The 16,364-nt window shown below is 40.5% G+C and overlaps 1 protein-coding gene across 2 annotated transcripts; it reads left to right on the top strand.

The window, feature by feature from the left end:
* Window positions 1–3,274: 3,274 nt before the first annotated feature.
* On the top strand, window positions 3,275–15,072 carry tradd (tnfrsf1a-associated via death domain). Of its 2 annotated transcripts, none has more exons than XM_085268967.1 (5): window positions 3,275–3,427; window positions 9,411–9,571; window positions 9,673–9,953; window positions 10,967–11,114; window positions 13,866–15,071. In XM_085268967.1, exons 1-5 carry the CDS (start codon window positions 3,324–3,326, stop codon window positions 14,162–14,164), a joined length of 993 nt encoding a protein of 330 aa, XP_085125093.1. In that variant the 5' UTR covers window positions 3,275–3,323; the 3' UTR covers window positions 14,165–15,071. The 2 variants fall into 2 exon arrangements, with proteins under 2 accessions (XP_085125093.1, XP_085125085.1); XM_085268959.1 differs by having other exon boundaries at window positions 3,309–3,427; window positions 9,408–9,571; window positions 13,866–15,072.
* Window positions 15,073–16,364: the final 1,292 nt, after the last annotated feature.

Genomic DNA, 16,364 nt, shown 5'->3' with positions numbered 1-16,364 from the left:
TTTTTTTTAAATGTGTATTTTTAGGCTTTTTAGTCACTATTGCAATAGGACAGTGGAGAGAGGACAGAAAAGCTGGGAAAAAGACACGCACAAAACAACCTTGGTGTACATTTTAACCCAGGCCTCTGTAATAGTCTTATGGTATAGGGGTCACCTTAAAAAGTTACTTATATTATTTGTTAAAGTTGTAGAAATCTGGAAAAGTATGAAAATGGCTCTCCTTGCTTTATTCAGAGCCAGTCCCCAGCATAGCGTTTGCACCTGGGCTGCATTCAGGCCTAACAAAACTTGACAAAAACGGGTTTTTTTTAAATAGAAAAGCCGTAGTTATGATGGCGCTACTGCGTCTGAAAAGTAATGCCAACTTGTGTCTCAAACCTGCATTCTTTCTAATGGTCAGCAGGGGGCGACTCCTCTGCTTCCAAGAAGACTTCAGGTTGTATTCACATTTATGAGAAAAAGACCCTCGCCCCCCCTCACTCTGTGACCTCAGTAAACGCTTTTATGGGCTCAGTTGCTATTTTCAGGTCATACAGAATGAAACATGAAGTTCATCTTGTGAATTATGGTCATTATTAGAGTTATAAAGGAGCATAATCCAGCAAGCATACCATGCTAGCTGGCAGGGTATTAACAAGCATACCAACTTCTTAATCACAAGTTGTGATTGTGCAGTAACCCTCATTTTAACAGTTAAATCCACCATGTGCTTGTTTCAAAAATGGTTCAAAAATAAGACGGCGACTGCGAAAATGCTCATGTTGAGGCTTCAGGACGGGAATTCACAAAACCAACACATGGCATCAGAGTGCCTTTATCAATCTTTTATACTGTTTATGTATCCATGCTGTTATACTTGTCAAGCATGCGGGAGCTGATTCATCTTATTCTTCTTTTTGTGGACATCCAACATTTAGGCGTGTTACCTTCACCTGACTGGCTAGAGTAAATGTACAAGAATCCAAATTGTAAATTTCCTGACAGAGAATCTTTGGGGGCTGTTCACTTTTGTGTGTTACCTTTTTAATATGGTAGGGTTTAAATAGACTTCTGACACACACAAAAAAATGAGATAAAACATTTATGAAAGCTCGTTGCCCAGCGTTGTGCATTGCTTGAGAAAAACATTTTAAAAACATGACTAAAAATAAACTTTTCACAACGTTCTTAGATTAACTGTGTCGATTATGTGGTCTTATCTGATCTTATTATCTGTGGCCTGCCTGTGTCTGGAAGAGGAGTACCACTCTGGTTCCTTAGAACTTGCTAAAAGGGTTATTTTAGATTATTGTTGTTTTTTTTACCCTAATGATGCCAAAAAAGCCACCATTTATTTACAACACAGGAAATCATTCCTGTACAACTCCTCCATCTAATACACAGTACACACTGCAATAGTTACACCCTTTTGCACATGCTCTACAGTAAAATAACAAATGACAAAGTTTCACAGGTTACAGTTAAATGTCAATCATATACATTTCACCTCTGTAATATTCTTGATATTTATAATTGAGCAATTTTGTATATACTCGTGCTATTTGTAAACTTTGTAATATATTGTATTATTTAATTAGTTTAGTCTGTTACTGTTATTGTCTTGGAGCAACTGTAACCCACATAATTTCCTTAGGGATTATTAAAGTATTCTGATTCTGATTATCATTTCTTTAACTAGCCTTCAGGAATAGTTCTCCAGGCTTCTTGATGGACTTTCAAAGCCATTTTGTTTGATCCCACACTGCTTCAAATCACTGCTTCAAGGTTGAGGTTTGGGCTCTGTGGAAGCCAGTCCATTACTGATAGTGTTCCACTGTGTGTTTTCTATACACGTATGCTTTTACTGCATCAGCAGTGTGTTCGGGATCATGCAGAAAAATGAAGATGCTGCCAATCAGATGTAATGTGTGCCACAAGGCTCAGTTTGCAGGCCTTGATTGTTTTTGTTATACCTGCTCTCTCTTCAGCACATTTTGAATGCTTTTAAGGACATTCCTTATCACTGTTATGCAGATGACATTCTGTTATATACCTCTTAAGCCCCAATGTGTTTCTAAGTTACAGAGATCGCATAGGTGCATAGACTCTTTTAGAAGCTTGATGACTGACAATTTTATCCAACTTATTGAAGAAAAACATGAATCCTTGTTTGTGCCCCTGGCAGATTTGTGTCTAAAATATTGGAAACTATGCCACATTTATTAAATCTTTTATTAGGAACCTTGGGGTAACTTTTGATGCAGCTTTCACTTTAGATGTTCACATTAAATCTCTGGTTCACTCTTCAATAGTGTCATGCTCTAAGTTGGAAATTAATATCTTGCATTTATATCATTGCATCTGAATGATAGGAATTCCTTGTTCTGTTGGTTTAACAAAGCTTCTTTGTACGCCACTGCAAAAGTGTTAGAAGTACCGACACGTCACACTGTTACCAATTTAGTTATGTGTTGAGTGTTTCATGGACAAACATTAGTCTAGATCAGTAAACTTCCATACATCCATACATCTTTAGCAAGTTCTAGACATCATGTGATCAGGGTGAGTACTAAAGGAGACAGAGTTTTTGCAGCAGTGGTGCTCAGACTCTCCCACTGAGCCTGAGATCCTCCAGACTCTGTGGTATTCATTAAAAAGCAGTTAAAAACTCACTTTTTTAGACTTGCTGTAACTTGGTTACATTTTTGTCTTCATGTTTTGATTATTTTGTTGTTATATTTATCTTAAAATAATATTTTTCTTACTATACAAAATATAATGAGCTGTTGGCTCAAGACTTTTGCACAGGACTATATACATTCAGATTTAGTTGTGTTAGGCTAAAAGTCCCCAAAAACAAATATATTTAAACAAAATAACATTTAAAAGCTGAAGCCAGCAGATATATTTGTTCATAAATGACATAAAAGTTCCATTTGATTAATGTTTTTGATTAGATTTCTTAGATCAGTTGCACATGTGTCTAAATTTCCGGAAAACCTTTGCACCCCTGCATCGCTTTGTGTGACTATGCAAATATGCCTAGTGCATTGTTTTGGTTTTCCCCAGCAGCTGTTTAAATCTGTTAACACACAAAAACCCAGCGAACACAGTGAGAAATTAGACTCGTCAAAGAGCCAGTAAAGTGTTTCAGTGTTTTGGTTCAGGTTTATATTTATGATTAAATGCTAGATGTAATTGTTCGTAACGAGATTCGTTGAACTACATATGAACATTTACGTTAAAATGAAAAAAAAAGAAAAAAAAAAAAAGAAAACCTCACGCACACAAAAAAAACACTTCCTTCCCGTCACGATTTTCCTCGTTGATTTTCACCAATCAGAATGCAGCTTGATTGCTGCTCACCCAATGGGAAGCCAGGAAGCTCATACTGTCCGTGTGATTCCACAGAAGGAAGCGTTACCAAACACTTTAACAAAGTTTTAAGGTAAGTTTGAGCCGAGTTTGTCAAAGTGTTACTTCACGGTGAATCAAAGGACCTCCTAGGCAGAAACTAGGCGTGTGGGCTTCCCGAGGCTTTGGGCCGCTTCAGCGGCGTGGCTGCTCGTAGCTTTACGGTAGCTCTATCTATTCTGCGTGACATTTCTCACAGTAACCTCCATCCCTTTCAGTATAAGGTACTGACATTTTAAAACGGAATAGCTATCTTTGCGGTGTTCTGACTCAAACCAATGCAGCTGTCAAACTGTTATGAAGGTAATCAGCTAGCTCACCTGTACGTACGGGTCGCATAGCAACCACGTCCCCTAGTTTTAAGTTGGACAACAGTTATAGCTTTGACATTAAAGTTACATAGTCTATAATTTGAGTAAACTCTGGGTGTGTTTTCTGTTGTTTCTGTAAGGCTTAATTTATGATGAGTTTATAAGCTGTAATCGAAGGTTTTGTTGTTACTTTAAGCTAGGAAACATAGCAATGTAATAAAATATCCTCAGATAGCAACATTTGTTAATGTTTTTGCTTATAATTCAGTGGATCTCGAACTTTTTCTGGCTTGCCTGACTTTAGAAGTCAAAGCTAAAGCTGTAATCGTGATGTACGTATTTATTATACACTTAACTGCGACTTTATTGGATATACCTGTTCTTAACACAGATTTCTAATCAGCCAATCACATGGCCTTGTTGATGCTAGAGGCGAATGGGCAGACTGCTTTGAGCTCATAGGAAATTAACGGCAACTGAAATAACCACTAGTTACAACAAAGGTATGCAGGAGAGCATCTATGAAAACATAGCACATCCAACTTGAAAGCAAATAGGCTGCAGCTGCACAAGACCATACCAGCAGCAGAGGGCACAGCGAGTGCCACCCTAGCTACAGTTCACAGGGGCTCAACAAACCTGAACAATAGAAGATCGGGGGGGAAAAACATTGCCTGGTCTGATGAGTCTTGTTTTCTGCTCCAACATTCAGATGGTAGGGTCAGAATTTGACATAAAAGCATGGATCCATGGCTCAGGCTGCTGGTGTAGGAACCATTATTTTAAGTCAGCTTCATTACCCAGGTCATCCATACTCTACTTATAGTGGAAGTGCTAGTCATATTCGATGTACAGGGGGATAAATAACTTATTCACAACTAGCCTCCTGTTGTTAATGTAACTTTGAGTTAGTTCAGATGTGCTAAATGTCGTTTTCAGAGATGAACCCCTCACACATTGCGTTGGATGTGTCTCCCTAATTAGAATGTTCTAACTTGAAACACAAGAGCCATGCTGAAGAGGGTTTTCTGATACCATGGCAGCCCAAAATTAAAAGGAATCTAAGGCTAAATTGAAAAATAAATTGATAACTGTTTTAAAGACACTGGAAATAATGTGATCTGATCTTCTAAGTCAAAATAAGATAAAAACAAAATCTGAATAAACTGAAAACATTTTCGTGTCCTTTATGAACAGCTAGATAACAAACAGTGAAGGTGGAAAATAACAAATGAACTCTTGAAATTAGTAACTGAAACAGCCGCCTTCAGCAGCCGCGACCTCCGTCAGATGCTTCCTGTAGCAGTTTTTAGAGGCATTCATGATGAAGAGGAGGAATTTCAGATTGTGTTTGGTGTGTTATTAGTCATTGTGTGCTTTTTTCCATATAATATTTTGCTGGGAATCAATTCAGAAACCTCAGATATTCCAGAGGAGTTAAATGTTTTTTTCTTGCCCCTTAATTCATTACTTACAGTTTACAAACTGTTTATAAACTTGCCTGAGCAAAAATAGACTGCAAACAAAGTTTATGGTTAACTGAAATGGTTTTGGAAGACCTGCCAAGTTAAGGTGATCAAAAACACAAGTCACTTTTTATGCGTCTGCATGCAAAACGTGCTCCTCTTATTCATACTGACTGTAAAGAGGAGCCTTCCCAACATGTAAGGCCTCAGGTTTTCCAAACTTCTGCTGAGGAAAATTTGTCCTCTCTAACCAGCAGTTCACTGAAGAAACAAGTCAAACTGAACTTGAAACTTAAAAACACTGTAACCTTGGAAAAACCGACTTGATTTAATCACAGAATGCTGAAGCTTCGGATGATGAATGACCACGAAGGCTCTGATTTTGCCACCCACTTCTCACGAGCTGAAACCTCTGAATTTTGACAGAGTCAGTTCATTTTTATATCTCTGGATGGTCAGATCACACTGTTACTGTTAAAACTACTTTAAGGATCTTTCGGATATGAGGAATCAATATTTCTAGCTTTAGCTGTTTTCCATCAATATTCAGTTGTGTAAATAGCACCTAGTACATCCTCTGGAAACTGGGCTTTTCTCTTTGACGAGCAAACCTCTGATCTTTGATACAGTGACTACAGATAAAGGTCGCATGCTTCACCACATCATTCATTTGTGTGAAAAAGTAATTACGCTCTCAGCCACAGAAGCTTGTGTTGTCCACCTGGTGTTTCACATTGGGTTGCAAATCTTTGACCTCTCTTCCTTCATGTCCATCAATTGAAAGATGTTTGAGGGTTTTCCTGCATGTAACAAGTGTTACCTTCACAGGAACGATAACCCTCCCTTTCCTGCCTCTGAGGTCTTCCTTTGTGGATTTGTCGGTGTGCTGAGGATTATTATCATGGGAGGAGATTTGGGGTTTAATATGTTGCCAAAGAACACCACAGCATACAGAATGGACATGCCAAGGATTTAACTACTGGTTGTTGACCACTTGAGTCACAGATGCTCCCCCCCAGGCTGACATAACCATGTAGGGATGGTCTTTTCCTGACAATAAAGACCTTTTTCTTGCATGACTCCCACACAGGTGTGGCAGACACATGCAACAGAGTTACCTGCAGACCCTGTGATCACATTTTTCAAGGTTTTTTTAGACCAAAAAAAAAGAAAAAAGAAGAATTTGTGGTCATTTTAAATCTCTTGCCAGACTTGACATCAGATAAATGATATATGGCATGGCGTCACCATGTAGTTGGCATGTTTTGTTTTCCAACAGAGAGAGCTTTACTAAAAACGCTAGAAGTGTAACTTAATGCTGTGTGGTCATAAGGATATGATCATTTATAGGGGTGATTAAACAAATTATTAGCCCTCAGTGTCAGTTATTCTTATATTTATGTATGGATTGAAGCGAGTAGATGTTAAAAAGCTACATTTATAATTGAAAATGATCATTTGCAAACTTAGTCAGGGGGGAATTATGAAATGTTTTCTGCTTATGCTTTTCAAATGTGAGGACTTTCCATTTTTACCCTTTTATGTCATCTGAATTTATTGTTCGTATTTTTTTGGACTGGACAAAATGAGCCATTTTTGAATTCGTTTGATTCATGCTTCTGAATCAATTTTTTTTTGTTACCCAAACAAGCTCTCCAGGGAATACTAGAGGTTGGCTTTTGGCAGCAAAGGATGAATTTTATATTTTAAGCTCCCGATGATCACTTAATCCTCATCCAGCTGCTAAACTAATCTCACAGTATACTTCCAGTGTACCAGTTGATAGGATAGCAAATAATTACATACTGCCTAAGTCGTTTCCTGTACACCTAGCCGCCAAGCATACTGTGATTCAGTAAAATGCGAGGACGTGCACCTAATCCAGCTCAGAGGTTCCTCTTTCCCTGCAGAGCGCTCCAAGTCAGGATGCATAGAGACAGCACCAGCAGGTTTCAGCGGTTCATCCAGGGCACAGGAGTCAGGGGCTGGAGTGGGGGAGGGGAGGGATGAGATTAAACATGTTTTTATGTAATGAGGGTTTCAGAAGGGAGCTGGGGTAAAAAAGGTGGAGTGAGGCCAGAAACATGGTGGATGTATTTTGGCTGCCGTGGGTCGGGCGGTTAAGTCAGCAGAGGTGATACGGTTTATTATCCCATCACTCTGAGTGAACACGATTAGAAACTGAATCTCCTGCTTCAGATAAAATGAGACGTAGAATTAATGACCACTGATCAAAAATTTAGAGCCTGAATTTGAGATGACGTACGTCTCTCACCACATGTTTTTATTACCTGCTGACGGTGGAGGAACAGTGATTTACACTGGGTTCAAACCTCCTGCTGTACTGGGGCCTTTCTGTGGAGTTTCATATTTCCTACATCTTCATGGGTTTCCTCTGCATGCTCCGGTTTCACCACACAGTCCAAAGACATGCGTGTTTGAGTAATAGTTGTTTTTGCCCCTTAGTCGTAAAAGGCTGATGGGGTATTTTTATTATCCTGCTGAGCGAGTGGTTGGGGGACGTGGACGCCCAAGTTTGTTGGGCGATAATGTGATAACTCGAGAACGAAGCAATGGTCTGATACAGCTGGTGTATCTATTAAAAATCTCAGGTGAGTTTGAATCTCATTGACCGTGATCTCAAAGTTAGAGGTCAGTTTTGAAATTGAAAGCTTGAAATTTAAACAGGTGCATCTGCTAGGAGGCTGAGCTGCTGCTGTCAGTATTTTTTTAATTATCTGTGAGTAAGTGTGGATGTCCGTCTCCAAATGTTAGCCCTGTGATGGATCGATTCAGGGTTCACCTTGCCTCTTACCTTGAACCAGTTAAAAAAAAATCTATATCCAAAAATGTAGTTAAATGTTTAAATAACACAACAAAACCCAGAAACATTACATTTAAGACAAGAGAAATACGAGAAAAGGAGAAAATCCTCAAATTTAACAAACAAGCAAACCTACAAACAGGTGATAGAGTAGGGCTCACTGTCTTATTTGTTATGCTAGTGCAAGAAATCGAATATCATTCATGTAATTGAATTTAAAAAAGTAAACTTCCATGTATTCTGTATTCATTACACAAAGCATATTATTTCAAGACTTGTTTTTGATTAAATTCAGTTGATTATGGTTTGTAGCTCATGTAGTGGAATATTGTAGAATATTTAATTTGGATTTCACAGTATATTTACACTCTGTTAACCACGTGGTCAAGCACAATCATTAGGAAAAATGCTGAGTTGACAGTTGTCCAGTCGATCATCAACACCCTCCTCACGGAGGATAAGCCATAGAGAGTCATTGCTGTATTGAAGCATATAAATAGAAAGTTGACTGGAAGAATGAAGAGTATTGTAAAATTTGCACCACAATGACAGAAGACTTGAGAGGATTGTAGAGGGGGAAAAAGTGGATTGAAGAACTTGAGAGAATTTCACAAGGAGTGGACAGAGCCTGGTGTCAGTGCATCAAGAGCCACCACATACAGACGTCTTCAGCCGAAAGTAAAACTTGCATTTGATTTGGAAATCAAGGTCCTGGATATGTGAGAAAGAGTGGAGAATCCAACGTGTTTGAAGTCCAGTGTGAAGTTTCCACAGTCTGTGACAATTTAGGGTGCCATTTCATCTGCTGCTGCTGGTGGTGGTCAACACAGTCGTCTACCAGGAGACTTTAGAGCACTTTATCAATCCATCTGCTAACAACCTTTATAGTGATGTCAATTTCCTTTCCCAGCACCACTTAGGACCTGTCCACAGCGATAAAACTACCACCAAATGGTTTGCTGGCAATGTTTTCACCCTGCTACATTTACCAGCCAACTCACTTGACCCTAACTCCCACCGCAAGAAATCTACAAAGTGGACGAGAAATACCCAAAACCAAAACACAGATAAGCTGAAGGCCACAATCAAAGCAACCTAGGCTTCAGTAACACCTCAGCAGTGCTACAAGCTGATCGGTTTCATGCCACTAATTACTGCACTTATGCAGTAATTAGTGGCAAAGGAGCTCAAACCAAGTATCAAGTGTATAAACATGCGGATGTTTCCTTTGTAAATCCTTTTTTATTCCCATTGATCTCGGCAAATATTCTACTAATCTCAGATACTTGATTTCATGAGCCGTACATTAAAATCAATGAAGTTAAAGCAAAAACAAAGCTTGAAATATTTCACTTTATATTTGATGAATATACAATATATGAAAGTGTACCTTTCTGCATTAATTGTCTCAAGTAGTGTTCAGAGAATGGCGGACAAGACTGTGGATGGAGGTCAATGGACGGGATGCGCAGTCATGTTTCTGCAGTCGCTGTGTCCCGGTGTGAACCTGCTTTCTCTCTACAAAGACCCACAGGGAAAGTTCATCATTTTCAAAGTCATCAAGCTGACACTTACAGGTGAGCCCTCGGTTAGGCATTTCTCATACTGCATGCTCATTAAAATAGAAAAAACCTCTTGTAGGGTTTACCTTGATTAATCATAGTCTTCCACTGTTAAGACTCTGCTGGAGGCCTGGGTACATTTGAGATCCTAAAGGTCCATGACGCGGATCCCTTCCTGGGGGTGGAGGTGAAGTTTGTGAATGTGGCAGCATGTCATCAGTTCCTGGAGAGCTACAGCTCTGGAGCGGTGAGACAGTATCTCTGCCAGCACGCCTGCCGGCTGCTCGCTCTGTCCCAGGAGTTAACTGTGGAAACCCAGCTCAAGGCAGGCACTCATACTCTGGATCGGTGTCTGGACAAGCTGGATCTTTGCCTACAGCACATCCACCTGTCACAGGTAAGGTTGATGTTCCTGTTAAACTGTTCTCCAGTGATTTTAAAGAGGCAAAAAGATTTTAAAAGTAGATCTCATTTCACCTCACCGTGCCTGACACTGGCCGATTTCTAATGGGATTTTTTCTTGCAAGGTAATTTAGCTGCAATGTGAAACCTTTTCACAAAGATTCACACAAGCAGGTTTGTCATAATCATACCTGTTCCTGAAAGCTAACAGCCACACTCTCTCAGTGACAGTTCAGCCTGATCACTCGTTAGAGTTCCACACAGCCAACTTTTGGGAGCAGTTGAGTTTAAGGAGAGGGAGACAAGACAAAAGACACACTGTGGAAGAGAGCCAGAGATTTAATAATAACTAATGATTAAATGCAGAGAGGTGTCAAAACATACAGTGAGTGAAAAGAGACCAGAATGAGGAACACTGCATCACAGGAAGCCCCCAGCAGTCTAAACCTATTGCAACATAACTAAGAGGGCATTCAGGGATCACCTGATCCAACCCTAGCTATTTGCTTTACCAAAAAGGAAAGTTCTAACCCTAATCTTAAAAGTAGAGAGGGTTTCTGTCTCCTAAATCCAAACTGGGAGGCTGAAGGCTCTGCCTCCCATTCTACTTTTAAATACTCTGGGAATCGCAAGTAAGCCTGCTGTCTGAGAGCAAAGTGCTCTAATGCGGTACTATGAGGTCATTAACATGGGGGCTGATTATTCAAGACCTTGTATGTGAGGAGCAGGATTTTAAATTTGATTCTACCAGAGAGCCAAAGAAGAGAAGCCAATATGGGAAATATCCTCTCTCTTTCTAGTTCCTGTGAGTACTTGCTCTGCAGGATTTTGGATCCACTGAAAATGTAACCGCAAAATTTAGCATTTTGAAACAAATAATCTCCTGTTTCTGCCAAATTTAAGCCATTGCCCTTTATTGTAGTCACTATGGCCTTCGGAGAGTGTGCCCACTTTGACGTTCTCATTTATTTTTATTCTGAGTGATTTCTGCCATTTTGTGCCTTTCAGCCGGAGCGCCTGCGCGATGAGGAGATCGATGAGCTCGAGCAGCAGCTGCAGAGTCAGGCCCGCGGTCCTGCCTCACAGTCCGTCACCATCATGCAGGAAGAGTCTCCCGTTCCCAGCAACTGCTTCAAGTTTCAGAACAGAGTGTTTGGTGAGTCGAGACTGTCCTTGTTACTAGTCGTGTGTGTGGTGTGCTGTCCACAGTACATTATTTAGATATTCTCTGTAATTTAACTATCGGGGATTGTCGTTCATTTACAAATGGTGGGCTTACTGCCATCTCCTCGTTCTCCTCATGTGTCTGCAAAAACAAATTCAAGAAGCTGACAGAACTTTGTTGATTGACCTTTTTTTTTCTCGACAGCACATGAATTCAATACTATTTCAGCTGACTCCCTAATCCAGCCAGTCAGTGGGAAGAGATTAATGCCTGCAGCTAATGTGTTTGGTTTTCATACTTGGACTGATTTCATATTGGGTCAACTAAAATTTGAATTAATAAAAATGCAGGAGATTTGGTGGCTGCCAAACAACTGAAATTAAACACCCAGTGACACATTAAGGCTCTCCTGGGGTTTGTAAATTGATGTTGGTGGTCTTGATGGGAAAAAAGGAAAGTGTGAAAGTACAACAGCAGGGATTTTTGTTAATGAACTGACTGCTCTTTATTAATTGCACCTGATTTTTCAGTACTTTTGATCATGCAAGTGCACAACTTTAAAGCTGCTCTGATCAGTTTTTTCCATATGAACAATGAGATTACACAGCTCTGTGATCACAGGCTATTCGCTGACTTTGCCTGTTTGTTGTTTGGTGCTTAGCAAGTAGTGTTTGCTGCTTGAGACCAGCTGCTTGCTGAAGCAGTGAGCCAGAAAACCAAACCAGTGAACTTAAAGGTGCTAAGTGCGATGTGCACTTCAGGAGGTAGTGAAGACATAAAGCTTAAGCTAAGTTAAGATGAACTTTAGACTTGTTAGGACATTGGTCAGCTGGGTAGCACTGTTGCCTCACAGTGAGAAGTCCTGGGTTCAAATCCACCGGTCCATCTCTCCAGATAGCCTGGAGAGGTATCCTATCACTGTCCCCATCTGGCTGAAAATTACTCATTACAGCTGTTTTATAATCTTAAAGCACATGAAACGAATGAATATGCAGAATCTGCAGCTACAGCTGGCAAAAGGACAGTGCAGTATTAAAGTATGAAAGTCCTGTCGGTGTACATTAAAATTAAACAGTGTGGGGGTGCATCCACTTGAGCTTTTTTCCAGCCGTATGCAATCGGAGCTCTATGTATGTAGAAAAGGGATTTATTAAATGTCCACAGGGAGGTCATACAAGTTCAGGGGTCTTAAACGTTTGCTGGGTGTACCACCAGCAGTGTCATGATACATGACTGGCAGATGCTCTGCCTCTCTTCTAGCCTCACAACTGGATGAGCCCTTCTTGTTGACTCTTTGCTCCTGCTTTTAAAAGTGGACCAACATGGCTAAATTTCACTTACCTAATTAGAAACATGGTTTACATGTTTCGAAAAAATCTGAAGCTTGAAAATAAATGTGGTTAATTTTACAGATGTTTACAGGAGTTTCCAGAGTTGCTGAGTGTCCCTTATGTGTGGCCCTTTATATAAAACAGCAGCCAAACTGACATCAACACTAAATGAGAAGCAAGGAATTAATAATGCATCATGTACACAAGTCCTATTGGTGTTTAAGTTTGGGTTGAAAGCTGCAGCCTTTAGCTTTTCTCATAGTCATACACTCATAGTGGGGGATGACTGGACATCAGCGGAGAATGTAACACTGCTGGTCTGAGGATTCAGGTGTGCACTTACTCCTGGAAAACTACAGCATTAGTATGAAATACTGTAGTTTTGATTATATGACTATTTAGTTTGCTGTACTAGAGTCAGGTACTATTATTTGCTTAGAGCTCCCTCCCAAGGTGCTCTCACCTGGACATTTTTAGAAAAGCATTTGGAGTTATCAGCTGAAAAGAAACACTACATCAGAAGAGTCAAATGTGTGATTGAAGCAGCCTGCTAAAGACTCTCAGTAAATTCTTTTAAAACTCAAATTTTTCGATAAATTGAAATGTGATTCTTCACGTAGTGATGCTGGGATTACTACGCGGGAGTGGAAAAGTTTGGGAAGTGAAAATGTATTTGTAGATTTTGAAAAGTTGTGACTTTCTAAATCCACAGGCTTCCCACCACCATTCAAAAAAAAATGCACATTAGGTTTATTGGTGATTCTAAGTTGCCCATTGGTGTGAATGAGATTGGGAATAGTTGAGAGACAAGTGGCCTGTCCAGGGGGCACCCTGCCTCCACCCTGTGACAGCTGGGATTGGCTCCATTGTCTCTGCAGCCGTGAATTGGATAAGCAGTTAAAAAGGTGGATTGATGGACTCTGTTTATGTGGAAACATGGAGAGACGCATAGATTATTTTTGTCATCTGGTGTATAAATACATTTCTTATTAAATGAGCAGTGTTTTTTTTTTTTAAAGAAAGTGCTCATTTCTGTTGTCTGGCTGTGTTTTTTTTTTTTTTTTTTTTTTTTTTTTAGTGGAGTGGGATGATGGGTGTCTTTCATTTAGCTTTATGGTTCCAGCTATTATTAAAATCTTGACTCTCGCTCAGGTTTTTATACCTCAGAGATGGAAACATTTGAGGAGTGTTTTTTTTATTTTATTTTTTTATATATACATTATTGTGTAATGGTTTTAGAGTTCGACTCACTGTCACCCGTGAACTAATAGGAGTTTCGACACCCCTGCCCTAAGTTCTTCTGTGAGAGCTTGCTGTTTACATCTGTTTGTAAAACACTGTTTATGTAATCGTACTTGATTGCGGTTTACATTAATGCTTTCCCTTCATCTTTATCCTGTGGCCCCGTCAGAGGACCGAATGCTGACAGCGGCAGATGTGCAGAGCTTTTCTAACGGAGTTGGCCGTCAGTGGAAGCACGTAGGGAGGGCCTTGGGGAAGAACTGCCGCGCTCTGAAGGGCCCGGCAATAGACAACCTGGCCTACGAGTACGAGAGAGAAGGGCTGTATGAGCAAGCCTATCAGCTTCTCAGCCGCTTCATCCAGGCGGAGGGGAGGGCGGCCAAGCTGAGCCGACTGGTCAAAGCACTGGAGGACTGCAAACTCACGAGCCTGGCTGAAAATATTCTGGACCTGCAGCCGCGAGAGTAACTCTGAGTCTCAGCTGTGAAAACAGAGAAGGGGGGCGGAGTCCTCTCTGTGCAAGGAGCAGCAACTTTGTCCTCCCTGCTTATGTTATACACACAGTGTGTTTGTTCTTCCAATCTGTCATCGACAGCATCCCGTCCTTCAAATCATCCCCCGTGTGTGCGTGCGTGTAGGAGTGTGTGTGGGAGTGTGTGCGTATATTGAATGATTCACGTCTTTGCTTTTCAATTATTAGTATTATTGATAATTGTTTTAATTTAGTTGAATGATCTGTCATCACTTTTTAAAAAATGCTGTCATGAGTTTAATGCACTGTTTAAACCGTTGTCATCATGTTTCTCCTTTTAAAATCTATTTACAGATGGAACCTGTTGGGTCTTCTTTCTAATGAGTGCGAGACTGTTTTTTTTCTCCTACAAAATGGGTGCATTCAAATTAAATGATTGAGGAACAAAAAAAAAAAAAAGACAAAAAAACAAGCTTCATGTTTCTGTTTGATGCATTAGTGTAATTAAACCTGAAAACACCATTTTGTCAAAAGTCCCTCAGGTATAATTTAGTGTTAATCCGCCCTCCCTCTCCACCAGCGCTGGCTGTCACTCACACACGTGCACATGATTGAACTGCTGATGCTGAACGTCTGTGTGTGTGTGTGTGTCATTGCTTGAGTCATGATGTGGGCGCTTCAGGGCAGATCTGAGGTAGGTGTGTGTGTTTTATCTCAGCTTGGCTGTCAAAGATGGATGGAGCTTCTACAGGTTGAGCTCCTGTGCTGGTTTCATTCAGGGTCCACTGTAAAAGAGCCCCTCCCCTACTTTTTTTTTTTTTTTAACTTGACCATCCATCCAGATGTGATGTGTGGATTAGACGTGTTTAACACACACACACACACACTAATGTGATACAGACCCTTCAAATAGACATACATAGTGTCCTAAGTTAAACACACACGTCCCTGCTGCTCCAACTGCTGGTGATAGCTAGGCTGTGTCCTCAGTAATATTTTTGGGAATTTTGTGGGTTTATGGAGTACAGAGACGTTTACGCCTGCACTGACATGATGTGGCATATGTTGATTTAAGCTGACACTGATATTGTTAATACCATCAAGTGATTTAAATGATATGACTTTTAGGCCTGATGGAGGTTAAAAGATGAATTCAAGAAAACATTTAGATCATAATGATGGAGAATAAAATTCCATCCATTCGCTTCCGCTTATCCTTTTCAGGGTCGCGGGGGGCGCTGGAGCCTATCCCAGCTGTCATAGGGCGAGAGGCGGGGTACACCCGGGACAGGTTGCCGGTCTGTCGCAGAGCCAACACATAGGGACAGACAACCATTCACACTCACATTCACACCTAGTGACAATTTGGATTATCCAATTAACCTATCCCCACAAGTTGCATGTCTTTGGACGGTGGGAGGAAGCCGGAGTACCCGGAGAGAACCCACGCAAACACGGGGAGAACATGCAAACTCCGCACAGAAAGACCCCGGCCTGATGGTGGAATTGAACTCAGGACCTTCTTGCTGTGCGGCAACAGTGCTAACCACCGTGGATTAATAAAATTAATCCACATAATGTTTTGTGGGTTGGGGTCAGCAGGTGAACAGGTGTGACAACAGGTCAGCCAGTTTGGATACACATGTTCTTTTTTTTTTTGTGGAGCTAAGCCGATGGGATATGTGCAGGATGTGGTTTGGTTGTGTGTTGTCGAAATCAGCAAAGACTTACCTGAAAGAGACTTCATCTGAATGGCTGTGTATGTTTGTCCCAAACCTATAAACAGGCACATGCAAAAAGAAAGTTTTTACAGGACTCTGTGTCGTTCTGTGAAAAAAAGAAGTAGCTACATCCCTTCTGCTTTCCTGGGAAGCAGTTTGCTGGTCTGGAGCAATCAGTTGTCCAGGTGTGGATGTCTTCAACCTCAATTTGGAGCTTTTAAGTATTTCTTTGAACTGTTGTTTTTCCAGGGAGGAATGATTGTGTAGAATACATCTTTAATAACTTACAAAACAAGAATTTGGTGCTGAGAATGAGCCACAATCATACAGATTCAAATATGTACAAACACTGACTTAAAACTTTAAATAGGTGGTGCTAAAGGTTCTACAATGTCTTAAAAACTGACAACACCACCGTTCATTCCCCTTAGTGATTATGATTAACTACAACTGGTTGTTTTTCTTTGCTGGCAAA

The sequence above is a fragment of the Mchenga conophoros genome, linkage group LG1 (genome assembly GCF_057382185.1).
Source record: "Mchenga conophoros isolate Kocher_MC1m ecotype Shallow Benthic linkage group LG1, M_conophoros_male_GT1.1, whole genome shotgun sequence".
NCBI lineage: Eukaryota > Metazoa > Chordata > Actinopteri > Cichliformes > Cichlidae > Mchenga > Mchenga conophoros.
Note: the sequence above shows the minus strand (reverse complement) of the source record. Positions and strands in the feature narration are given on the sequence as shown.